The 27,512-nt window shown below is 47.4% G+C and overlaps 1 protein-coding gene across 1 annotated transcript in view; it reads left to right on the top strand.

Moving 5' to 3' along the window:
- The window catches only part of WDR37 (WD repeat domain 37), a 53,525-nt gene extending 35,748 nt beyond the window's left edge, over nt 1–17,777 (top strand). The window contains exons 8-13 of the mRNA XM_019628652.1: nt 40–116; nt 2,270–2,504; nt 3,703–3,844; nt 11,519–11,653; nt 12,086–12,200; nt 15,069–17,777. Coding sequence (XP_019484197.1) covers nt 40–116; nt 2,270–2,504; nt 3,703–3,844; nt 11,519–11,653; nt 12,086–12,200; nt 15,069–15,200 — 836 coding nt within the window. The 3' untranslated portion in view covers nt 15,201–17,777. The remainder of the gene's footprint in view (nt 1–39; nt 117–2,269; nt 2,505–3,702; nt 3,845–11,518; nt 11,654–12,085; nt 12,201–15,068) is intronic.
- Nucleotides 17,778–27,512: the final 9,735 nt, after the last annotated feature.

Genomic DNA, 27,512 nt, shown 5'->3' with positions numbered 1-27,512 from the left:
GGTGCACGTTGGGTAATTTCCCTCAATTTCTCCCTTCAGCTTCTGGAGATCAGACTGCTCACATTTGGAGATACGCTGTCCAGTTGCCAACACCCCAGCCCGTGGCCGACACTAATGTAAGCACATGTTTACTTACCCTGAAAACATGACCTGGGTCGTGTGGGTAGGGTTCTAGATGTTGGAAAATTTCAAGATAACTTTATAATGTCTTATGGACTGAATGTTTGTGTCCCCCCAAATCATAGGTCAAAGACCTAACCCCCAGTGTGACTGTGTTTGGAGGTGGGGCCTCTAAGGAGGTGATTAAGGTTAAATGAGGTCATAGGGTGGGGTCCTGATCCTACAGGATTAGGTCCTTACAAGGACAGACAGCAGAGAGCTCTCGAGCTCCTTTCCTCCCTGTCCACACCTGGGAGAGGCCATGTGAGTACACAATGAGCAGGTGGCTGTCCGCACTCCAGGAAGAGAGCCTTCACCAGAAACTATACCTGCCATCCTCGGTCTTAGCCACTCAGCCCGAGCTGACCCAGGTGGTGTCTAAGAAGTACCTGTATTTGTTTATTCATGTGCTTGCTTTCACCTTCCTTTCCACAAATATAAACATTTACCATTAATTCTTTTAAATTTACAATTAGATTATATTTCTTAATATTTCATGTATTTCATTTTAGATAACTTGACCATCTTTCATATAAGAAAACCATGTAGGTCAATGGATGCGTAACATTTTTATGTGGAAAAACTTTTACGGTAGGCAACAAAAGACTTTGCATATGACAAGAGGAATGAATTGACTGATTTAAACCCTAAGTCCTTCAGTGACTGACTGACTTGTACTGTTGGATGCAGTTGTGCCATTGAGCCCACAGTGCACATCTGCAGTCACGCAGACATCTTAATTGTCCTGTTGAGTGAAATGAGCTGCTAGTGTCTGTCGCAGGGTAGCTTTGTGCTATCACCTCATGTGCTTCACCCTCTTCCCCCCGTGCTGCTCCCTTCTCGGGCCTCCACACTTGTGTTCTCTCTGGTAGAAATGCTGTTCTCCGAAGTATTGGTGTGCTATGCTCCATGCTTTCTTCACATCCTAACTCAGATGGTGCTGGAGCCAAGAGTCTGTCTCTGATAATTCTGTATAAAAGCAGCCCTCATCCTGCGTTACGTTTCTTCTTAGTACCCATGACCGAGTCTGTGTGTGCATGTGACATCTGTCCCTGTACTGTGTGTGTGTGTGACACCTGTGCCTGTATTGTGTGTGTGTACACGTGACACCTGTCCCTGTACTTTGTGTGTACTTACGTGATACCTGTCCCTGTACTGTGTGCATGTGACACGTGTCTCTCTGTACTGTGTGTGTGTGTGCGTGTGACATCTGTCCTTGTACTGTGTGTTCGTGTGACACCTGTCCCTGTACTGTGTGTGTGTACGTGTAACACCTGTCCCTGTACTATGTCTGTGTGACATGATCCTATACTGTGTGTGTACAGATGGCATTTATTCCCACACTAGTGCGTGTGTATACACAACACAGTTTTCCATGTGTGTGTTTGCACGTGTGTGTGGTGTGTCCTCCTTGCTGACGTGTAAACTCCCTGAGGCGGGCGGGTGGGGACTTTGCCTGGTCTGGCTTCAGTGCCCTCCTCCCCTGGCTGCTCATTCTTCCACATGTATGTGTCACACAGTTTGCCTCTCCTCTGCTCTGTGCCTAGCCTGTGGGAGCTGAAGGAACAGATAAACGTTTTTTCAGAGAGCTGAAGCCAAGACTGACTATTATGTTATTTTATCTTAGCTTTTGACAAACGACTAAAGATGTCAACAGAGAAATAAAGTGAACTCTCATATCTATTGTTATAGCAGTAGGATTTTAAGTATACGTATCTTTAGCAACCTCCTGAGGATTGAAATGCTCCTTTTTTTATTGATAAATTTATTGACTTCCAGTTGTATTTGTTTAGTGTTATTACATTTCTACTAACACATGGTAAAAACCTAAAATGTTGAAAGTCACTTTAGTTTCCATTTTACTGGTTAGTGAAGATGAACTGTTGCTTGTTTGATGTCATAGTGGCCTTGACTTTTTTCCTCCTTATATTTGGCCCTGGGTTTTAGCCAAGTGGATACTCATAAAGGTGAAAAATACTCATTAAGCACCAGTTATGTGCCAGGTGCTCTGCTGGTGTTGGGCATAGTGATGATCAAGCCCTAGAAAGATATGTGACAACAGTCTGACTGTGTGTCGTGAGCCTCAGGAGTTCTCTGCTCTCACCAGCAGATAGGTGGCGAGGACGAGGTCGAGTGCTCTGATAAAGATGAGGCCGACGTGGACGGAGACGTGTCCAGTGACTGTCCTACCATCCGGGCGCCATTGACTTCCCTTAAGAGCCACCAGGGAGTGGTCATAGCTGCCGACTGGCTGGTCGGGGGGAAGCAGGCAGTCACGGCGTCCTGGGACCGGACTGCTAACCTGTATGACGTGGAGACGGCGGAGCTCCTTCACTCTCTGACAGGTACCCCAGCACTGGCCCCCAGGTGTGTGCTCACGTGTGTCTCACCTGCACAGCCCTGCCTGTGCAGAACGGTTTTAGTTCCCTGGGTGCTCCAGCTATGGTTTTCAGAGATCCTCTCTAATGGAACTCTTGGTAGCCAGGTTTACCTTTAGAGGACTCAGCTATAGCAGGTACGGCTGCTGTGTTAGTTTTCTATTGCTTTGTAACAAATTTCCACAAACTAGTGTCTTAGAATATTACAAATTCACAACCTCATGGTCTCCCTGGGTCAGGAGTTCTGGGCACATGCTCACTGCCCTCTGCTCAGGGTGTCACGGGTGAGATGAAGGCGCTCCATGGGGGGTGAGCCCATCGAGGCCTGGGGTCCTCTTTGTAGATGACCGAGGTTCTGTTTTGTTATAACTGTCAGCTGGGGACCGCCCTTAGCAGCCTGCATACCCTTGGATCCCTTGCGGCCCCATCTAGAGGCGTATTTGTAGCCCATGGCTGTTTGTTTTTTTCCAGATAGGCAGGAAAGGCTCTGTGCCTGGACCCTTTGAAAGGCCTATCTGAGTAGGTCAGGCCCACCCAGGGCAGTCTTCTGAGTAACTCAAAGCCACCTGATTTGGAGGCCCTAGTCACAGCTACGGCAGAATCTGTTTTGTCCTATAATGTCCTGAGAGGGCCACCTTAGTAGCTCATCACATTTGCAGGTTCTGCCCAAGCCCAAGACTCACACAGCCCTGCTCACCAGGTCTGGGGGCTCCTGGCTGTCTCACAATTCTGCCCACAAAGGTTTCTGCAAATTTCTCAACAGGTACATTTCCTCGTTGAGTGTTAAAGGTCATATTTTACTGAGGGCTCTACGTCTCATGTTATTAGAGGTTATCCTGGAAGTGAAAAATTAAGAATTAATTTGTTTGCATGTTCAGCCTGCTAAAGAGACTTGCCAGACTTTTAGCTGCTAGATCAAGAAGTGAGTTACACTGACAGTTAGTGTCACACGCCCTTTAAATGCACAAGTGAAAGACTGTCCAGCTCCTGAGGAAACTGGTCCCACCATGACCCCACGTGCTATTATTGATTCCTCGTGTTTATGTTTACAGCAAACACTGGCAGTGGCAACCATGAAGACTTCTTTGACTCTTGTTTTTAAGAAAGCTTCACTGACTATATCTGCAGGCGGGTGATGCTGCACTTTTGTCGTCTTCGCTTGTAGGGCACGACCAGGAGCTCACGCACTGTTGCACACACCCCACCCAGCGGCTCGTGGTGACCTCCTCCCGGGACACGACCTTCCGCCTGTGGGATTTCAGGGACCCGTCCATCCACTCTGTGAATGTTTTCCAGGGCCACACAGAGTGAGTCACAGTCGTTCAGACGTCCCTTTTTAACTGTTCTTGGAAAAGGTTTTTTGGGTGGATAGGAAAACTTTATTCCTATCTTAATTTTCATATTAATTTCCAACTCCACTGTCTTTCAAAATGGTACTGTTTTCCTAAACATTTAGCTCCATTTTGCAGATGTCAAGGAATTTAGTAGGAGACTAAGAGGAGTCACTGATGTTCTCTTAGGAAATTGGATGAGGACAGAATGGGGCAGTGGGAGAGGGATCAGGGAACAACCCGGAAGTACTGCAGGGTTGGTGGTGTGAGGGGTCACACAGGGGCTATTCATAGCCACTCCCAGAGTTCTTGCACTGGGCTGATTTTCACTTCGTTTTGACATTACACATATTTGCAGCATCTGCTCTGGGAGCAGACACACAAACACACGCTGACCCTTACCGACCCTCTGCCTGGATGGCTGTTAGGCGGCTTAGGCATGACTGTGTCTTAACAGGACTGTTTCCAAAACTTGCTTTACCCTTTTTGAAGTCTTTGGGACTTGGTGGGTACTGGCTAGGAGCTGGTTTGCATGTCCTCCGTCACGGCTCCAGTGGGACCCACAGGCGGGGCCTCTGCCACCTTGGCGGGGAGGGGCCTCTGCCACCTTGGCGGGGAGAGGCCTCTGCCTGGTGAGACCCCACACTGCGTGGGCAGCAGGTGGGGCTGCAGGTTGCTGTATCCCATGTACAAAGCCTTCCTGACCTGTCAGCACAGACTCTAGAAGTAACTGCAGTTTGGAAAAGCTGGAAGTGCGACATTTTACAGGGTTTCCGCTGAGGACTCTTTGTCCATGAATACTGCTTTTTTGTCTCGGGCATGGGCTCTCTAGGCTCTGAATGCATTACCTTTGCCAGTGACGTAGCTATCCCCATGCAAAGGCACATGTGCATCAAAACTGAACGCGAGGGCCTGCTTCCTGTGGAAGAGCAGAGCAGCGGCTGACACTGAGTGTGCCCTGCTTCATCGCTCACCTCTGAGGTTGTGGCTTCTGTTGCTACCTCAGACCTGTGGACCTCTGTCCTAGGGGACGCCCATGAGCCCAGCTGCTGCACTGCTGTCTGTCCCCTGGGCCAGGCTGAGCCATGCTGTCAGCATTTCCAGCATTGGGTACAGTGTCTGCCACCCAGGAAGCAAGTCGGGTGTTCTTGCAAGGATTCATCCTGCTAGTCTGGGGGCCTTTCCTGAGTCCTTCCAACCTGACTTTCTGAATATTAAATGCGAAATTCAGATGTGCAGTTCTTAGGGCTTTGCTGTCCTTCACTTGTCGAGTGTGGAGTGGTTTTTAGTGGAGTGTTGCTTAAACTGAGGCGATATTTCTTAAAAACATGTGACCACATATTTCACATTAACTTGATGTGCAACACACTTTGGATAACTTTATCTCAGGGCCTGTTTTCATATCCAGGAACTCAGCAGAGTTCTTCAGTGACATATGTTAGAATTTCACGCCTTTCATGGTGCTAGTAACTCACTTACTGTCCAATAACTTTGAATTTCTGTGTTGGGCTGTCTTAAGGCGAGATGTATCCGAGGAGGCGTCCATATAATTGCCTAGTTTTAGAGCCAGTTTTCCAGGAACTGGGAGAGATTATTTTTCTCTTTTTCATTTTCACTGTTCACCCTGTACTTTTACATGGATTGTATGCCTTTGGAAACAGAAGAGTTTGAAATGTAACACGTCACTGTAAAATGAAACCCTACAGTTGAATGGCCCCCCTCTGAAATCTGTGTTGCATCGTTTTTGGGGGACAGAGATGGGGCTCCCTGATGCAAGCTCTGCTAGGCTTCCATCGTGAGTTTTCAGAGAGGACAAACATGCCTTTTTCTTTTTGACGTGCTATGTTCATTTTCACTCCGTATTGTGAAATCTCTTCATTATAATGGGAATATCACCATAATAGGATTTATTTCATATAATTGTGGCTGTTACTATTTGACTAGCTGTTAGTGACCCCAGGTGTACCCATTTATATGAAATGTAATTTTAAATATTTTATATAACATTGTTTTCCTAATAGCAGGAATGAGAAATTGTAGTGTCTACCCTTCTTGGAAATCATAGAAATGTTTAATTGGCAAATTTCGGAATGTCATAGGAATTTCTACTGTTGACAGTTTATTTCCCATATATTTCTGTCCTCACCGTCCGTCAAAAGCTGGGACCGAAATTCAATGGTTTTCATCTGAAACAAGCTAAACCCTTATATATTCATGCGTTTTCAACTGACACCATCATTCAGTAACCGGCCAACATTGGAAAGGGTTCCGTCGGGTAGCCCTCTGCCCCTCTCCTGTACCCGTGCTTGCGTCCTCCCCTCGGGTGGGACTCAGCATGAGTCATTCCAGCTGGACCTGCCCTGGGCACTGTGGATGCACCGACATTTCTGCAAGAGCCTCATTGTAATAAAACCCCTTTTTAGGTTAAATCGACTAACTGCCCTTTGAAAGGAACGGAGAGATGCTCACTGAGTTCTTTCTTGGCAGAAGGACCCAGATTCCCGCCTCCAGCATCACTTTCTTCCCCATGGAGCTCGGTAGAGCGTGGGCTCCCCACCCCTTTTTTCAGTTTCGTTTTGTTTTGTTTCAGTTACTATAAAAAGGGACTGACAGTTGAGACTGTCACTGGGTCATTAAGCTTCCCCCACAGGTGGCCTATGACTAGTCTGTACCCGGTTGACGATCTTTACAAGTGAGATACACTCTGGCTTTGACAAAAATCTGAAATAGGCTCGACACGGATAAAATAACCAAGAATGCAAACTTGTTTCTTTTCTGCTTTAATTCTTTCCATATGATTGCAACCTTACCCCCAAAATGTGAATTTTAGCACATTCTTCTAAAGAAAACAAAACACTGCATCTAAAAGGACAAAATTTTAAAAAATCAGTCAAAACATTATCAAGTTTGCTTTAAAAAGTCAGGACATTTTCACATGCTTTTATTACCAAATTCCCAGGGGAGATATTTAGCACTAAATACTAAATTCTAGGTTGTGTACGGATGAAGGAGAAAATAGCTTTGACTTTTGTGTTGTTTTTATCAGTTTTCTGTATGCTTTTAAAGAGAAATGTGTTTTGACAGCATGACATTTTTAACCACGCGGTGGTGGTTTTTACTGTATTGAACCCTTTGCTTGGTCCGTGATCAGCTGTACATGGGCCCATGGTGGGGACGGGTAGTGGTCTGTCGGCAAACCATGTCCCAGGTGTCATAGTATTTAGTAGTAAGTTGTCTCTGAACAGTTACTGAAGTTGCATTGGATGGTGGGTCATGGCTTATTTTATACACACACACATGTATACACCTGTCCACATGTGTATGCACCTGCCCACATACATACACACCTGCCCTCATTCATATGCACCTGCCCTCATGCGTACACGCCTGCCCACACATGTATGCACCTGTCCACACACATACATACCTGTCCACACATGTACGCATCTGCCCATATGCATAACATACCTACCTGCCCACACATGTACACACCTGTTCACACATGTATACCCCTGTCCACATGCATCCACACCTGCCCACACAAGTACGCACCTGTCCACACACGTATACACCTGTCCACATGTGTATACACCTACACACACACACACACACACACACACACACCTGTTCACACACATATACACCTGTCCATGTGCATATGCTCCTGTCCACATGTGTACACACCTGTCCACACATGCATACTCCTGCCCACATGCATATACACCTACTCACATATGCACCTGCCCACACGTGGACACACCTGCCCCCACATGTACGTACTTGCCCACATGCATACGTACCTGCCTCCATGCGTATGAACCTGCCCACATGTGGTATATATCTGTCAGCATGTGTCGTGGTCCGTGTAGCCCAGGTCACATTGGGCAGGCAAGTTCACACATATGGAAGCACATTTGCACAGTCCCAGGCTGTAATGGCCCTTACACACCTGTAGTCCAGTGTAGGAGTCACCCCACACTCTAGTGTGAGAAACACATCAGGTCAGCCTCCCTCTGTTACCGGTGAAGAAAAGACCCTTTCAGGCCCTCTGAAGGCTCACCTAGGGCTGTGTGCATGGCTCCATGAGACGTCAACTTTGAGTTTTTTGTCTAATCTAGTGTATTTGAGAGTAAAATCAAAGCTGATGTAAAATTTTTTTGTTTTTGAAGATTTAAGGGGAAATGAAACCTTTGAAATTCTTTCCTGCCTAGTTTTTATACACAGACTCACATGGTGATATTGAGATGTTGGCTGTCGTTAATTGGGGAGTGTTAAACAGGGAACGTCTCAGATTCAGAGGGTAAAGGAATGGAAAATTAGGTTATTAAATCCAGAGGAAGCTTGTTCCTCACCCAGTTTAAGTGGGATGCGTTCCTTTCAGATTCCTGTAGAATCTTCGATGTCATTACAAATGTTCAGAACTTATAGTTGACTGTTCCATGTTAAATAGGAATGAAATAAGGACCTGGTCTCACAGAAAGGAAGTCAGGGTCTTGACCTTGACCTTACTTATTTTAACCTCTGTGTAATCATTTTGCATCAGGTTGTGTGGAATTATATTTGACTAATCTGTGGAAAAGCTTTGTGATTAATAAAATGCTAAGGAGGAGAGCTTAGCCAAGTTAAGGGAATGTACTGTTTGCACCCACTCTCAAGGCCACTTTCAGAGCCCTCATCTGGCCAGTAACAGACCTGGGTACTGTTGGAGCTTTTCTGAGGGAGCTGTCAGCCACACATTTCAGCCACTAGAGTCACACTGTAGCACATTTTGTTAAAGCCACTAGGATGTAAGGTCATGAGGAGCGGTTTCACCCTTGTCCCTGTGGCGGGTTGTCTCATGCAGGCAGGAGCGGCACACAGCAGGTGCTCAGAAATCCTCGTCAGGTGGACGGTTGTATAGTTCAGTCCTGTTGGTAGTTTAGACTGGACAGTTGTCCTGAAGAGGGAGGTTTGGGGAGGAGAGCAGCCAAGTGACAATATGAGCAGCCTCACCGTTTGGAATTTTCAGTCCTGAGAAGGAGTCGTGTATGAAACAAGTGTGACTCTTCCTTGGAATGTTTTGGACCTCAGGGTGTGCTGTTTGGGGAGCTGGCATCAGGGATACTCAGACGTGCTGTTTGGAGTGAGTGTCCCTTCTCCGTAGGTTGCCAATGTGATGAAGCAAGGCTGGCTCGAGCGCCTTGAGTTCTGCAGAGTGCACATGGTGGGAAGTGCTCTCCCAGATTGGGTGTCTGCCTGAGTACAGCGCGTCACCTGCTGGAAGCCCAGTTTCTAGAACAGTTTGGGAAGGAAGGTGGTGATCTGATGGCTATGTACACAGAGGCCGCGTGGTCTCTGTCCACAGGGACAGGATCACACTGTGTGTGCAGCTCTCCTGGGAGAGCTCTGCCTTGGCTGGTGGGAGGGCATGGTGGTCCATTTGTCCCGTCAGCCTCTGTCGCACCACACAGGTGTAGGTCTGCTCAGTGATACAAACACCACACCTGAGCTTGTGGCCAGCTCGTGAGAGGACCACACTGGTCTGTGCCCGACATGCATCCACAGTTGACTGGTGCAGGCTGTTCCAGGGTGGGCGCTTCCTCCTGCCCTCTCCCCTGGCGCTAAAGGGTGGGCCGTTTACTGGGAGCCACAGGTCAGGTAAGAAATGGGCGTTCCGTTTCTTTCTTTTTTTTTTTTTTAAGAACATTGCATTTCCTCCCTTTCTTTTATTTTTAAAAGATTTTATTGGGGAATTGGGGGAGGGAACAGCGTTGGGAAATTGGGGAAGGGGAACAGACAAGTTGCTGTCTTTTTTTTTTTTTTCTTTTTTTTAGCTGAGACATTCTGCCACCTGTTGGCAGCTCAGCTCGGGCCGGGAATCGAACCAGCGACCCTGTTGCTCAGAACTGGCATTCTTGAGCGAGTTCTTAATCAACTGAGCCACTCAGCTGGTCCCTTGTCCTTTTGTTCTTCAGTCTAGTTGTGGAGGATGTCGCTTCACTGGCCCATGTTGGTATTGTGATCATTGCGCTCTTCCCCGCTGAGGCAGATCGGTTGCCGGCTATTAGATGGCCACTCACGCTGGCTGCTGGCTGCTCACACCGGCTGCCAGCCACCCACAGTAGCTTACGGCAGCCCACTGCATCCCCACTGCAGCCTACACTGTCGCCGGCAACTCACGGCAACCCAACTCCAGGTCGAGCTGTTGTTCACCATCTTAGCTGTAGAGGGTTCAGCGTCACTGGCCCTCATGTGGGACCCGAACCGGCGGCCCTGCTGCTCAGAGCTTGCGCTCCCAAGCCAACTCTTAACCAACTCGCCACTCGGCCGGTCCCGCTGTCAGTTTCTGACATGCCAGCCTCTCCACATCTAGTGTTTTTTTCTCAGCTGTGAAATTCCGGAGATTGTTATGCAAAACAGCTCTGTGTGTGTGATGGGAGCACAGCTGTTGGCCCTAATGAGGACTGCTGGTTGATTGAGACCCTCGGAGGGAGCGGAATGTTCCAGTTCAGGCAGTGGTGTGTGGCGAGGAGGTACCGTGCTGTCAGCTGGAAGCACAGGCTTGGCTGCTCCCGGCGACAAGACAAATGAGTCTGCTGGAGTCTGGCAGAGTCTGCGCTTTGCTGTGTGCGGCCGAGGCTCCCACGCTCCCGTGGGACCCACGTCTAGGTGCCTTGGGACGACTGCTCCGCACAAGCTCTGCCTCTGATGCCCCACAATAGTTGTCAGGGCCGTGATTTATTAGAAACCGAATGTCTTTCAGCGTGCTATTAACATACGGTGAAGCGGTCTTTTGTGGAGACTTTCCCTATTAATTCAGCAGGCTGCTGTCTGAAAGTGAGCGGGGCCCACACCTCCTGAGGCCTGCATTCCATGGAGCAGTCCCCATGTGAGCCTTTGCTGGAGTCCTCAGAGTCTTGGCATGGACAGGGGGCAGCACCTCACCCTACTCAGGCCTTTGGGAGGGATTCAGATGGCCCCTCGGGGCGATGCTCCAGCCTCTCCGTTTCCCCCTTCTCCCTGTGTCACACACTGGCCCACATGGGCAATGTCACACCTGGGGAGGTCCAGGAGGCTGCCCAGCCCCACGTGCTCAGGGCGCCCCACAACAGTGGTCACCCTGTGCAAGCCATGTCAGGGTCCACACCCACCCGGCAGGGACTCAACACAGGTTTAATCAATGGAGTGGCTTTTGGTCTGCAGTCTGGGCTAGACCTGAAAAGTTTATTCCTTGTGTGAAATGAAAGTCGTTTGAAATTATTGTGAGCAATAATGAGGTTGTATATGCAAAATATATGTGATCTATTTGTAGCTAACTTTTATGCCTGAAAAAACATGACTCTTAAATATCCTGGAGGCTATTATTTTGGGCCAGAGGTGTCAGGAATTGTGGGATTATTTTCTTGACCCTTTCTTTCACTTTATCTTAAAAATGCTTTCCTTCTTTATCAGGGTCTAATTGATGAGTGAAAACTGAATGTATGTTTGATATGTGTGTACACTGAAACGGCCCCGTCAGGCTAATGCATACGTCCGTCATCGCCCTGTTAACTTACCGTCTGGAGTGGTGCGAGCACTGCATGCCCTGATCTCTGCTTGCTGTGCAGCACTAACTGTAGTCTCCATGCTGGACACCAGTGGATGTGCTCACCCCATGCTCTTTACTTGCAGCACTGTGACGTCTGCCGTGTTCACCGTCGGAGATAATGTCGTTTCAGGCAGTGACGACCGCACCGTCAAGGTCTGGGACTTGAAGAACATGAGGTCCCCCATTGCGACCATTCGTACGGACTCCGCCATCAACAGGTGAAGAAAGCTGCTCATTGCTCAGCCATGTACTTGACTTGAAAGGGTCGATTGTAATTGTAATGTAGTGTCTCGTTGATGTGAATTTACTGTTCAGTTGATAGAGCCTTGGGAAAGTGGTTTAGACCCTGGGAAAATATTTGTTATTGATCCTCTGATGCAAACTCAGTATTCTGTAAATACTGAAAGTACTTAATATAAAACCCAGTTAGTGTAGTGAGCTGTGTAAGAATAAGAATGAGCCAGTTATGGCCCCGTGTTGTACCTCGTCTCTGTGACCTAAAGCCTAGACAGGTAACACTTGAGGTTTGCTCATGTATTTTGTCATGAAATGTACATAGTATGAAACATCCTACTGCATCATAACCTGTAAACTCAGAAACCTGTGCTGTCACTGTTTTATATGTAACATTCTTTATTTCTGCTATGCAGGATCAATGTATGCGTCGGCCAAAAAATCATTGCCCTCCCGCATGACAACCGACAAGTGAGGTTGTTTGACATGTCCGGAGTGCGGCTGGCACGGCTGCCCCACAGCAATCGGCAGGTAACAGTGTGCTGATGCGTGCTCACGGGCAGCCCGAGGCCCAGCTTCCGCACAGCTATTTTGTAAAAGGACAGATTATTTTCATTGTATTTAATGGGATACATCCAAAATAATATCATTTGGACATGCGATCAATATAAAATGTTAGTGGTTTTACATCCTTACTTTCCTGCTGAGTCTATGGAGGCTAGATTTTCTTTGGAAATACTTGATCTGTATTTAGAGTTCTTAAAATTTAACACTGACAATGCTTTCCAGTCCCTGAGTATCAGTTTCTAAGTTTAACGTCAATGAGATCAAGTGCCCAGCTCCTGGATTTCACCGGCATGTTTTCGGAGCGCCTGTGCTCATGAACCAGGGGCCCCCATGCTGGAAACCCAGTCTTAGTGGTGGTCGAACTCACACAACTGGGAACACACTGAGAGATAGGATGTGCGTGGCAGGCGGGAGCAGTGACCGCGCTTGTGGAAGCATTTTAGGAAAGGTCGCTCCTCCACCCCAGGCAGGAGACCCCTTTCCATGACCGTTTACCTGGACACATTCAACTGTCGGTGTGGCTTTTCTGGGGGCTAGGTGGCCCCGTGTCAGCCCAGGTGGGTCAGTGTGCACCGACCTGCTGACTCGGTGTCTGAGGGGCGCCAGGGCCTGAGTTCAGGTCCGTTCCCTGGGTGATTCCAAGTGTGAAGGACAATCCCGGTGAGTGACATAATGGCTCCTTCCGTGGGGAAGTGACTGGAGCTGCAGGAACAGTCCCGGTTGTCGAGGCAGCGTCCCTCAGGGCGTGTGCCAGCTAAGCCCTGCCCAACACACTCTGCTGCCTTTCGCCTTTTCCTGCCTGTCACTATGACACCTCGTTGTTTCTAAAGGAACTGGGCCCTGATGCTGTATAATGTGTCTGTGCACCTGAATCTCCGCCATGGCTGCTTGTGTCCCCTGGTGGACAAGCCTTAGCGCAGTCATACCTGGAGGTAGATGGTCAAGAGGCATTTGCAGCCAGCCGAGCAGCACCTTCTCTTTAAGGGGTACCCCCATTCTGAAAGCCCTCAGTCCTCGAGACACACTGTCTCTTCCCTGTGTGGCTCCCACGTACACTGTTGGAAGTTTGTTACCTGGGAGTGCCCATCACAGAACGACTACTCATGACGTTAGCGCAGCTGCGGAAAGCTTCCCAGCCTCTAACAAAGCTGCAGCAGCTTGTCCCGGGGGATCTTCTTGGTGGGTGGCCGCTGAATGTCACCCACGTGCCCTTTCTCAGCCACTCTCGTGTGACACAGAGTCGCTGTGTGTCAATGAAAGTCTGCATTTGGAAGTGGGAGTGGGAGCGACTTCTTCCTGTCAAGAGAAAAGGGAGTTCTCAGCAGTTCTTGGTGATGGTACTGCCATGGACACGATTTCACTTGTATTATCTGTAGACAGTCCGCCTTGTGGGATTGTAGAATTCTGTTGTGCTTGTGTTTGTTTCCTCCTAAAGTGGCTCCTAGAAGGACTTTTAAGATTAACGAATAGCATTTCATTTTGTTGTGGGCTTGTAGCTCTGCTTCAGATGAGTAACTACAGTTTTGTGTCACAGAACCACAGCTGGGATCTCCGCTTCATATCGTCCCAGCTTCTTTCTGCTGACAGACTTAAAAAGAGATGACGGCACTCGGTCGAACTTGTCACTAGGGTGACAGGCTCATAAAGTGGAATTGTCTCTCTTTGGGGCAAGTGCTGTGTGATATTTCCCAGAGCCAGTACTGAACGGAAGCCCAGGGAGGACAGGCCGGGCACGGGGATGGGCCTGCAGAGCCTTTCTTGGGTCCTGTCTGGTCTTGAGCGCCCTGGGAGCATGCTCAAGGTGAAAGGGTGGACTGCAGCCCAGAGCAGGCATGCGGCCATCCGGCTCCCACACCCGCAGGTGCCATCCCTGAGCACCTGACTTCGGTGTTTGTCCTGTGGACATCTGGAGTTGAGGCTCGACTTGGCCGCCAGTCTCCTTGGATTCCTAGCACGAGTGTAGAGGATACTCCCAGCGTTTCATATGTGGCTCCTTTCTTGTAGTGCTTTTCTCTTGGTAGCCTGCTGGGTTCTCTGTCAGATATACGTGAAGCACTGCTCACATGTGAATGTTTTGCACAGGGGACGTCTGTGCCCACTACTTGAGCATTTCTTTCACCCAGTTTCCGTCAGCTGTTCCAGTCCTGCTTCCTGTTCCCATCCTGCTTCCTGTATGCCTTGTCACGGTGTGGTGACAGCCACGTTAGAAGCACATGTGATGCGTGCTAAGTAAGGCTTGCTTCGCACATTTACACTGGACATATCCCATTGAACTTCGCAAGTATTCGGCAGTAACTTTTCTAACGTTCTGCTCTTCAACCGGAATTTCTGAGGGTAGCAGGAATCTGCTTGAGATGCCATTTATGTTTCCTGGTTTTATTCGGCACCGAATATGTTTTTTCAGCTGCTTAAACACCTGAACCAATTATTTGTTAAAGTATCATTCGAGGTCTCAGTGAATTTCATTGAGTTTATTCCCAAATTTACCCAGCATCTTCTATTCATTAAAACATTTCAAACTGATCATTTATTTCTCTCTGACCGTAATCTTACTCATTTTCTTAAAGAATCCTGAAGTGCTTTTGTGTGCGCCTCACTAAACTCACGTTGTGTCTGATCCACTCATTCCGTCATGGACTTCACACTGGCATGCCATGCAGAGCCCATCGCCATACTCAGTATTTTGGGCTCACATTGACCGATCCCGCGTCTTAATTTTTTTTCTCTCAATTCGGTCACTTTGAGTGGTGTAGCTGTTAACGTGGCTGAGGTTCTGTAGGTCGTAGGTTTCTGGAATAATGCACTAATTCTGGTTTGTGTGATTGGTACTAGGGCCACAGACGAATGGTGTGCTGCTCGGCGTGGAGTGAGGACCACCCTATGTGCAATCTTTTCACCTGCGGCTTTGACAGGCAAGCCATTGGCTGGAATATCAACATCCCTGCGCTGTTACAGGAAAAGTAAGGTGGCCGGCGCCCCATTCTGGTGGTTTGCCATGGACCTGCGACTGGGGCAGGCCTTGCTCAGACTGACCAGCCGTTTTGTGATAGCTGGACCCTGAGAAGGGGGTTTGTATGTGTCCGTTTCACATTGTACCCAGCTTGCATGAAGTGTACAGAACTGTGGTCCTGTGTTTTATTCCGTCATTTGTGTGCGCTGGCGTCCTCTGGTCAGTGGGAGTGAAGCCTCTCCCTACAGCACGTCGCGGTGACTCGCTGGCATTGGCCAGGGGACAGGAGGCAGGCATCACACTGTGAGTCTAGGATGAGCCTGTGTGCTCACGTGAGCGGGAGTTGCCTGGCATTTCTGGAACAGTCCCACGTATCTCCCTCATCCTGGGAAGACGGCAGAGCTGTGTTTATGTCGGCTGACGAATGGCAGGAATGATAAAAAACCCCACGTTTACTCCGTGTGAAGTTGTAGCATGTGCTGTCGTGTAGTTCACCTTCCGCTCTGTTCTGTTACAGATCTGTGAAATTAACCTGGATCTTAGAATTTACAAAAATAGCATAGAATGTTGAGTTTGCAACAGAGAGTTTCTTTTGAAAAGAAAAAGGTTTTGCTTTTTTCATAGAAAATCATTTCAATTTCCTGAGGTCTCATATTAGCAAATTCTAAAATATAATGATTCTAATCACTGATTTCAGATCTTAAGCAAAATTTAAAGCACTTTAGTTTATAGCTATGGTTATAAACAGTCTTTAGAAGTTTCAAATGACTTATCCATTGAATGTGACTTGACCTTTTTAAGAAGCCCTGCTACCTGAAAACAAAACCTTATTTATTTTCAGCACCTTTGGTTTGCCTATTTCTACATGGGTTCACTTTCTTGGTGGTATCTGAGAGCCTACATGCAAATAAATGAGTACTACCTCAAAAATAAACGTGTCGGAAGCTGGGGAGCTCACTGTTGCCCAGCTAAGCACTTTGGCTCTTAGCTGGAATACCGAGTTGAGTTCACAAAGCAAGAAAGTCAGTCAGCAAATGTACCCTGAGGATGGAAGGCACTTCCACTGGCTGACAAGGCAGCAGCCAAAACGATAATTCGCAGATGACAAGATGCCCTTGACACCTTTCAGTGCCAATCCTCCCACTGCCGGGGTGGGCCCTTCAGTGTCGCCTTTTCAGCAGTTACTGAATCTGATGCTTGTGATTTATTCCTGTTGAGTTTCAGTTTTGACAGACATCTCAGCATACTGCCCTTCATATTTTTAATCCTTTAAACATGTCCCCTTGGACACTGGCCCTTGGAGAGGCACAAGAGGGTAACCCTGAAAACGGCCTTGGGTGACCCCGTGCCCTGTGTGTCTGTTTTGTAGTGATGGGAGGCTGGAGCGCCCCAGGCCCCTTTCACTCAGGCCCTGCAGCAGCTGGTCTGCGGCACTTCAGCCCTGTGTCATTGGTGGTTCCGAAGTGATTTGCACAGCCCGGGAGGGAAGGGGCCCGGAGAACCAGTGCTGATGTGGTCCCGACTTGAGGTCGCTAACCAAGGGGCATGCAAGACATGCCTTAGAGGGACTTTATTTTTAAAGCTCCAGAATTGGTTGTATTTTTAAAGTGTGACATTCGTCCCGAGCACACTGAGATCACAGTTGGGCTGTCACTGTGGCCCTGCCCACCATACCCCAAAGGCATGAGCACGACCACTTCTCATCGATGGGCTGCACAGCCCCCTCGGGTTCCTTTTGCGTTTTAATGTGAATGGTCGGTGTCTCAGAATCATCGTTAGAGCATTGGAAAATATATACAAGTAGCTAAATCAAACTTAAGAAGCAGACCTCTGCCAGATGAAAAACATTTGAAGCTTTTAGATACATATTCATGATGGCCATTTAGTTCTGTGCAGACCAGCACCCTTCACGGCTGGCAGCTGCTCCTCTTGTTGCTGAGGGGAGGGGCTGCTCTCCTCACTTGTGTCTGAGGGTGCGAGGCCTCATGGTGCTCCAGCTGGTCCCCGGAAGCAGGACACGCCCCTGCTGCTGCTGCGTGTCCTCTGACGGGGTCCCGTCCAGCTGCTCTGGCCTCAGTGCCGGTGATGTCAGGAGCCATGAAGGAGACGGGTTAGTGTGTGTGCATGAGTGTGCGTGTGCATGAGTGTGTGCATGTGCCTGGCTGAAATGGTCATGTGATCATCCATGTGTGAGCTCATGTGAAGTAGCATCTGGAAACGGAGTGGTTTTGTCCTATATGGTGATATGTCCAGAATTTCATTTACTGATGGAAGGAGAATGTGTGGTTACTGAGGAATGTATACCGATAAGAATTTCACCCAAGACATGCTGTTGGACAAAGCAACACTTTCTCAACCGCTGCACATCAGTTTCTGTAGACTCAAAAATTCTGTGCCTATTTTGAAATCTGAAGAATCCTATGTAAATTATTTGTTGCTTAAATCTGTGAAAAACAAGTTTCTTTGGGGGGAAAGTATGCATTTGTAAGTGTTGTGTAGAAGCGAGTGTTTTTATTGTATTGATGTAATTGTTTTTAAGTGTTCAGCGTCTTCATTGTATTATGAAATTCATTAAAAATCCATGTTCCATAGCTACTGTTGTAAAGTTCTATGTTATTAGGAATCTCTTTTTATTTTACTTATTGTTTTTCATATTTTGCTTTGGTGGAACTTTGATAATAGCTACTGAACATCACAGTGACGTAGAAATTGAACCAATTTCTAATGACAGTCCTGCCCACTTGAAAAATTTTAATTGTAGACTTACAAGATCAACTGTTATATTTCCGATCTGTTTGTTATGCTAATATTAAATGGTACATGATGTGCTTCTACACTCCTGCATCCCCACCCTGAAATTTTCTGGAGTTAACAGGTTGACATAATGCAGGCATTTCTGAGTTCCTCCGAGTCTTGGAAGATGCTTGTATGGCTCTCATCATAGTTAAGCTTCTTCAAAAGTTTTAAAAATTGCAGTTACAGCAAGTTGACCCCATTTTCTGCAGGACAGTGCAAATCAGGGTCAGCGACTGCTTGTCCCCTCTACTTCACCCACATGCGTGAAGTATTGTGCGGGCAGCAGGGTCCTCGGTAGGTGTCAACGCCATGCGGCAGCCCTGCTTGCGGCGCCCCTGCTCGCAGCCCTTTTCAGGCTACTGAGGCCCTGCCTGCATTGCACAGGCACTGGGGACATCCAGTCCCCAGAGGGCGGAAATTCTCCACTGCTTGCTTAACCTTCCACCTTACTCTTCAAAAACAAGTGATTAATGTCTAAATTTCATAGTTACACCTTTTGTTACACTTAAAAGTTCACAAAACAAAAAAATAAACATATTACTATGAAGAATCAAGAAGGCAAGACTTGTATTACTGTGACGTCATCAAAATGCCACTAAGATGTGTCTCCCTTACTATGGATAGATTTTGTTTTCCCTTAGAAGTTAAAGAAGTTATTTCAAAAATTGGGAATACCTCGATTGTTACATGCAACGTATATAGTCCATATTATGGCAGAAGATGCTAAAAATGAAACCAGATAAAAGTGTTGCATAATTTAACATTCTATCAAAACATCTTGAAGCATCTTCTGGTCAAAATGAAAATAGATCAAGCAGACCTTTGGAGCTGTGAGTCTGTGTCCCTGTGTGATGTGTGGCCTGAGGCAGAGAGCAGCAAGGGCGTGACTTTGGACAGTTTGGTCCAGGAGGCATCTCTAAGCAGATGAGCTTTAATCTTGAGCCTAAATGCTGTCAAGGTGTTATGAGATGGAGGGGACAAGAGGAGCGGTGTGGGGTCGAGCCATTGTGAGGTGAGGACCCGGGTGAGGTGGGGTGAGGAACGGGCACCCTGTCATGCCTTGGGGAGCGCCAGTGTGCTCTCTGTGCACTGGCTGCCTTGGGACACACTGGAGGGGTCCCAAGGAGTCGTCCAGGTGGCAGCAGGTGGGGGAAGAGCATGGACACGAGGCCTGGGTTGGAAGGAGGCCAGGCAGTTCTGGCTGGAAGGGAGGACTGTTTATTCCCCAATTCATGTACGTTTATGGAAAATGCTGTCATTGCCAGCAAGTGGCTGTGACCGCAGGCGTTCCTTAGTTATGCAGAGGATGCTTCAAGCACAACCTAGAATGTATGAGAAGGATTTTTTCCTGAAGAAAGTGGTGACGGGATGTGTTAGGAAATTCTAATCACAATTTAGACATTGGATCTAAGTTACCTTAACTAAATGTATTCACTACCTGGACTGCTGGCATTCTTTCACCACGTCACAAATACTTCCTCTCACGCTCTGGGTATCATACCTGCCCCTCCCCCTCATGGGTTCTGAGCGAGTGGTCAGTTCAGGCTCCATCCAACCCAAACTGGGCCATCAGGACCCTCCCCACAACATTTTGGAACTAGAACTGAGAAAGCAGCGCCAGTAGCTTCGTCTGAGTGAAAAATAATGCAGATGTGCTGAGAGAAAAACAACTAGATTTGGATGCTCAGCAAAGCTGCCTGTCAAGAATGAGTGTGAAATGCAGATGGCGTGGGGACGGTTTTCACCACTACGTCTTCCCCAACGGGGCTTCCTGAGATACTGCAAGGAGAAAGTCACGAAGGGCTGCTTTCAAATTGAACAAACGTCCCAGCAGACGCCCATGTAAAATCATGTCTGATTGGAGTTGGTGGTTTAAATTTCTATTTTTATTTGGGCGGAGAAATAGAATATTGAGTAATTACAGTCCTTTATGTTATATATATATACACATACAGATATATACATCTATATATCTATATATCTATATCTATCAGGGTGACCACAAAGAAGAAAACTACCTTGGAAGGATACAAAGAAATGAGTAAAAGTAGTTATGTAAAGGGGTTGGGAAATATAAATAATGGGTGGAAGTGAGGTTTTAGTGTATTTATTTTTATAGTTTTTTTAAAAAAACACTTTAAAACCATCAAAGCACATCTCCCAATATCTGAAAAGTTTCCACCTTTAGCCACAAAAAGGGAAAATCTGACCAAAAGAAAAGAGGCTTGACATTATCCATGGGAATATTTTAACACTTCAACAGAGACATTAAAAAAGAACAAATGAGAGACCATCATGTTCATTAACAGGAAGGGTCAACACATTGTAAAAATGTCAGTTCTCCCATGTGGGCAAGTAGATTGAGTACAATTCCAACACAGATTGTCCCCGAGTTTTCTGAGAGATTTGACACTCTGATTCCTAAATTTATTTGAAAGAGCAAAGGCCAGCTTTAACAAGACACCCAAGAAGAGAAAGGAGGAGGAAAAGGAGAAGAAACAGATGAAGGTTGTGGTCCATGAAGTGTGATGTTGGCACAGGGATGGGAGAGATGACCAATGAGACAGAAAGCCAAGGTGATTTTTGCAAATGTGAAGACTTGAAATATTTCAGCTCATATAATCACAGATCACTGAAAAAAAACCCAAAACCAGCCTATGTAGCAATGGTTCTAGTGCTACTGGCTGCCCATGTGGAAAAAAATAATGAACTTGGATCCCTACCTCACACTCAAAGTCAGTTCTACATTATATATTAAAGGAAAAACATTAATACTTCTTTAAAAATGAGAAAATTTTTATGATTTTGCGTTAATTAAAAAACATCCATATATATATATGTCGTGGGACATGGAGTATAGTGTGGGAGTGGAGTCAAGGGATTTGTAATAGATATGATATTGGGGGGAAATGGGGCGGCGGATCGGGGGAGGGGGGTTGTCACCTCAGGTGTAAAAAGTGTAACTATTGCACTGTGTTGTACAGCTGAAACTAATTCTAAAAAATGTGTATTTCATAATAAAAAATAATAAAAACAAAAAAAACTATCCAAAAATGCATTAACCATACTAGAAAAGATTGATACATTCAAGCATATGAAAATTTAAGAGTCTAGGACACCTTAGGGTAAAGCTGTAAAATACAAATTGTAGTTGCAACATATGTAATCCACAAAAGATTGATATTCAGGATAGTCAACAAGATTCTACCTGTCTCTAGGAGAGTCAGATATTGAGCAGCAGACATGAATAAGTATGTCACAAAAAAGAAAACTGAATAGCCAATAAATACAAAAAAAATTTGAAAATTAAGGCCAAAATGAAGCAGCACCTGCCAGCCCTCAGATTGGGACAATGCCAAGCATGTGGACTGTTGGAACATTAATCTGCACTGTTGGCTTGGGTGTAAAGTAATGCAGCCAGTTGGAAGGCGTTGTCCTGTAAGTGGGCATGTGCATGCCTCCTGCCCCTGCAACTGCTGGGTGCACATCAGAACATGATCTATTAAAGCATGATGCCTGCAGACCTTGTGTGTCTGAAAATGAAGGCTCCTGGTCCAACCCCAGAGCTGCTGACCCAGCGTCTCTCAGCAGCACACAAGAATCTGCGCTTTGGACAAGCTCCTGCATCTGATTCTGCTGTCAGTGTGAGAGCTGCTGTCCTGAGCAGCCTTTTGCACATGTGCACTAGGGGGCACGTGCAAGGTCATGCCACCAAACTGGAAACAACTCAACCACGTTGACAGGGATGCTAAATAAATCGTGGCATGTCTACACAACAGAGCATTATGTAGCAGTAAAAATGAACGAGCCACACACAGCTACGTGCAAACATTGAACGTAGGGATAGGTTGGATGAGAACACAAGCCATAGACACTACACACAGGGTGGAGCCATTTTTATAAAGCATGGTAAGCCCAAACTGCATTTATAATTATGGTCATGTTTCTTGGGACATGGGGTTGAAAACCCAAAATTCAGCTTGGTGTTCTCTGGGCCAGGAGTAGGGGTTGGGAGGGAGGCAGAGGAGGGACTAGTAGCCCCAGAATCAGCAACGTCTAGTCCTTATTTGGATAGTGGGCACACAAGTGTCTGCTCCAGTGTTCATACATCTTAATTATCTTCACAAATATTCCTTTAAAGCATCTAATAGCTCTTCATTAAGAGTAATAGAGGCAATTCTAAAGAGAACGTGCCTGTTATTCCACGGATGGATAAAGTGAATGCCGTATAATGGGGGGTTATAGCAGTAGTTTTTACCACGTCCATTTCAGGCTTATCAATGCATAAACATATTTTATTCCCTTCAGATATTGGTTCTTTTTCAGCTCACAACCATGTAGTTTTATTCTACAATGTCTGATTTCCAGTCGGTGTGTCAATTCCACAGGAGGAAACAAAGTCGATTTTGTTCCAAGATCGTGTTCTTGGAAGAAATAGTCACTAAGGAAATTATAAAATGGCATGTGTTACACTGTGTCAAAATTGGGTTGCCTTCAAGTACGCTTTGGAAATCCTTGCTGGAAAGTGGGAAATGTAATAAGGATTTCATTTACCAGGTGCGGTCCTAAAACAGTAAAAGGGGTTTTCTTATGTTGTTAAGAAACCGGGACTGAAGATAATTTCAGATCCAGGAGACAGTCCAAAAAACAGGGTTCAGCAGCGGTCATATACCAGAATAATTTTTATGCTCATACTGTGTTTTTTGGAAAACCAGCATTTTAAACTCTAAGTTACATTTATACTTAAGGGAGCTTTGGTGGTTTATGTTTCTCAAGAATGTGTTCCCGTCATCTAAGTGATTAAACTTATTGGCATAAAGTTGTTCATATTTTCCCCTCATCATCATTTGATACCTGTGGCATCTGTAGTAACAATACTGACACTTCCTCCAAAACAATCAGGGAGGTTGAATGGATGTATCAGGTGTGGGTCCTCGAGGGGTTCCCATGATTTTGTTCAATCTCTGCACACTTCACACAGGGGCTGCCTCTTGCTATAGTTAGTTTCTCTGATGGGAAGTTTCATACCTAAGGCCACAAGTATTTATAAACCCAGGATTTCAGACACCTCTCGCTGAGGCAAAGCCACTTGTATTTCCCTTTTTCTGTCTATAAAGAGGCTGTGGTTGTACCTTCTTACCTCTCCTCATTTATGGCCTCCACTCACTGTGACTTTGACCTCTGACTGCACTATCCTTGTGTCCCCACCAGGTGCCCTTTCTTTCCTCCCAGTTGATTCAAATGCTACCATCATTCACTGCTTGTCAGTTCCTCATGCATGCCGTTTGCCTGGTCATTCTGTCCTGTCCCTTGCTTTAATTACAAACACCATCATCTTCTCATCATGTTCTGCCTTATGACAACTCATGCTGTTGTCATCGTTGTTTCATTTCTCCGTGTTTTTACTTTCTGTTTCACCAACCAATCTGTCAACTCCTTGGGACCAGAGATCACGGTACATCTTTCTTACTGTCTCCAAAGACTGAGGACGGTGATTTTTCATAGCAGGGCTCAGTACAAGCTTGGGAAGAGCAGTTACTTCGAGTCTCCCTCAGCGACCAGCTGACATCCCAGGCATGGTGGGAAAGTGGTCTCCAAGTTGGACAGTAACAGGAGTCAAGTCTCCCTCAACGCCAACAACTGTCATTGTCACCGTTTATGGAATGCTCACTTTTCTCTTTACAAATTATCTCATTGACTCCTCATAACAATCCTTCAGTTTAGGTATTATTCTGTTTTTAAAAGACAAAGAATCGGGCTCCAACGGCAGTAAGGTGCCTCAAGGCCATGCAGTGGACGCAGGTATACATGATGCTCTGGTCTGTGTGAAAACAGCCTCCACTCACCAAAAAGCCAGCTGAGCGAGCACCTGGGGACGCTGCTGAGGTGGGAGTCTGCACGGAGCTCGTGCAGGGTGAGGCGGGCAGGCCTCGGCCTCCGTCTGGGAGATTTCTTCTCTTTTCGGTCGGGACAGGTAGCTAGGACGCCACCAGAGGTGTGCCGTCCGCACGCGGCCTTTGTTTTCAGTCAGCTTGCAGGATTCGTAGTAACTTTTTCTTTGAGATGCAGAGTATTTCTTCGTACAGAGCAGATGACTGTGCCTTCAGCCTGGCGTTTTCATGGAGTTGTGTGATGGCTGGCAGGCGAGGGCTGTGTAGCGTTACACGGGAGGAGCTGGACGGCCTCCCTTCAAGGAGAGATTCAAGCCAGAAAGAGAAGGTTAAAAATCAGATGTCCCAGCCAAGGTAACGGTGCCACCCCTCCCCGGAGCTGTGATGTCTCATTAACAGCCATGAGCTTTATCCTTGGCTCTACACACCTTGGCTTTACACACCCCCTACACAATGATTTGGAGGTGCAGCCCCTTCAAAGTCCTCGTGTACCATGGGGAGGGGGCACTCCATGGTGTGTCAGAGAAATGCCCAGTCCACTTCTCCTACCTGTGAAGTTCTGTGAAGGCTCATCCTGGCTACTGCGCCCCGAGGAGACACCCATCCAGTGGTGTCATGTGGCAGTCATTTTGTCCCCATTCTGTGCTGTCAGGAGCACCAGAGCGTCATTACTCAGCCAGTGCATCAGTGGGAGGTGTTTGAGTACAAACAGCAGCAGCAGTTCATTTTACTGCTGTCCCATCTGTCCCTTACACGAGACCATGGGCACTGGGACAGAGGACTGACATGACACTGGACACAGGCCCTGCAGTGATGACCGCCCTCCTCCATTCCTAGAGTCCCCTACCCCTTGGCCAACAGGATGCTTGGGTTGCTGGTGCCACGAACTGGGACACCACCTGTTGACACCAGGTGGACTTGCCTGGTGAGTGATGCAGAGCTCATCCCTGTGGGTTTGGCCTGTCACCATGCTCTTATCAGGCTGTGCTGGTTGTCTTGTCCATTCTGGTAAAGCTGGGCATGGAGTCACCAAGATGCCTAGTGGACACCTGAGCAGCAAACACCCTTCCTTCCTGCCATGTCACATACTTCATGGTGGTCTGCTCTTTTGCCCATATGATGGCTCCCTGATCCCGCTGGTCTCAGGAGCCCTAGTGACCTGACAGTGACAGTTGCTTTATCAACAGTGCAGCTCTCACTATGTCCCCTGGCCGAAGCATCCCCTGCAGCTGCAGGTTGAGAAGCACAAATTCTCCAAGTGTGTAATGGGATTATGGGAGTGGGTCCACTCTTCCTACCTCAGTTTCCAGAACCACATTTTCTACCCAATGGGGACACACTGTGTGGTGGCCGTGGGTTTACAGTATAGGCTACATCCTGAATAATAGCACCCCACCCTGTGGGGAGACACCCAGGTGGTGCCTCAGCTGCTTCTCCAAGAGCCCATTTCCCCACCCTGTCTGTATGGTCTGACATGTGGGGGACTGATGGGTCATGTGTCACTGTCACACCCCCTTTGGTCTCATAAGGTCCCTTGTCTGAGGTGGCCCCATAGTGTTAGATTAGATACTGTGTGCCTGGATGGGGCGTTGGTTGAGTCACCACAGGGAGGAAAGATAGATTAATTGCATCAGGATGGATGGTCACCCTTTCTGGGGAGGAAGGACCCTGGTTGGTCTCTTCTGGGAGCTGCACCAGCTGGGAAGGCCCAGCATCAGTGGAAGAGCATCTAACTCTTCTGCTATCAGGTGAGGTCATCCGATCTCAGCATCAGCTGGACTAGCCTTGATGGGGGACCCATGCTGGGTGTCCATGCATAGCCTCCATCTTTGCCACCAAGGCCACTTTGTCCAGGAGTCCACTGTGCAGGCTTGGGTGTCAGCAAACAGAGGTTGGCCAAGGTGTAGTCTGCAGTGGATGCTCTCTGGGGTCATCAACATGTGATACCAAGATGGTCATACTTGTGTCCCCTCCTATAAACCCAACCACTGGCCTTCCCTAGACCTCCTTGTTCCTGAACTTCCAACCTTTCTCCTTCCAGGCCCCTGACCATCAGGTGAGCCATTTTTCATGGCTCGTCAGTCTGTGTATATGAGGTCTGACAATTAGGTTTGTGAACTCGCCGTAGAAAAAGTGCTACATACCTCATTGCTGACTATCACTACGGTCACCTTCGAAGTACTCCCCTTGGGAAGATATGCCCAACACCAGCACCTAGTCCACCCTTCAAAGCAATTTTGGAACTCTTTCTGGAACGGCCATCAGAGCTGTCCTTGTATTACCCTTGATGTCCTAAATGTCATTAAAATGTCTTCCTTTCAATAATTTCTTTATCTTTGGGTAATGAAAGAAGTCCTTGGGGGCCAGATCATGTGAGTAGGGAGGGTGTGTGAATACAGTTGTTTACTGGCTAAAAACTCCCTCACAGACAGTGCCAGGTGAGCTGGTGCATTGTCGTGATGTAAGAGCCATGAATTGTTGGCAAAAAGTTCAGGTCATTTTCATCTAACTTTTTCACGCAGCCTTATCAGCACTTCCAAATAGTAAACTTGGTTAACTGTTTGTCCAGTTGGTACAAATTCATAATGAATAATCCCTCTGGTATCAAAAAAGGTTAGTAACATCATTGCAACAAGTTCGCGAATTTAATTGTCAGACCTCGTATTTTCACTTTGGGCTAATTTTCTCTCCACGGTAAGTAGGTCACCAGACCCAGTGCTTGAAGCTTCCTGCTAGGGGATGTCCACTCACAATATCATGAGCCGCTTCCTTGAAATCAGTCTCTCACTCTTTGTACACACATCCCTGTTTTTGGAGCATCCTGGCTCAAGAGTGTGGATGAACAGCCTGAGCAGATAGGAACGCTCAGTCTGCTGCACCAATCACGTGGAGCACCTGATGCTGTTAGAGCATCAGGCACAAAGCCGGTGAGACTCTTGAAGGTCTGGTCTCCTTGAGGACTGCATGGGGCGTTCTAAGAGATAACACGTGTCTGCCAAATGTTTGGGGGTGGGGAGAGGCCCATGCTGTGAGCAGGGTCAGCCCGCACACCCCTCTGCCTCCAGAGCTGCCTGGGTTCACCACCAGTGGACATTTAATGTCGGCAAATACGGTACCACTTATTTATTCTTAAACGCGCCATTTCAGGTGACCAAAACGGAGAGTTGTGACATCTGTTTTGCCAAAGACTGTGTGTGGAGCAGGGATGCACTGTGCTGCTCAGATAGGACCTGTCACTCGATGCTGACTGTGACCCTTGCCCCAATGTGACACCCCCCAGGGTTTGTCCTGCTGGTCCTTGGGTCTGCCCTCCCTGCGCCTGGGCGGCTGTCCCCAGGGCACGTTATTAACCGCATGTCACGGAGCCTTATGAGTGCTCCAGCGGGGCTGTGAGGTGCTTCACACAAATGGGAACTGACGGTCAACTCATGGGCCTGAGACCTGGAGACTCTGCGGCGATGTCAGTTGACTGCCGGGGCGTCCAGAGCAGTGTCGGCTGGTGGCAGGGCTCTGGTCACAAGGGACATTTATACACTTAGCGTAACTGAAGGGGAAGCAAAGTGGAAGTGACATTTGCTGAGTGGGCCGATGACTCCTTGAGGAGAAGCGGCGAGCAGGTGGTTTTCTAAGGAGAAGTAG

Source organism: Hipposideros armiger, unplaced genomic scaffold, assembly GCF_001890085.2.
Source record: "Hipposideros armiger isolate ML-2016 unplaced genomic scaffold, ASM189008v1 scaffold_801, whole genome shotgun sequence".
NCBI lineage: Eukaryota > Metazoa > Chordata > Mammalia > Chiroptera > Hipposideridae > Hipposideros > Hipposideros armiger.
This window is presented reverse-complemented; position numbering and strand designations above follow the sequence as displayed.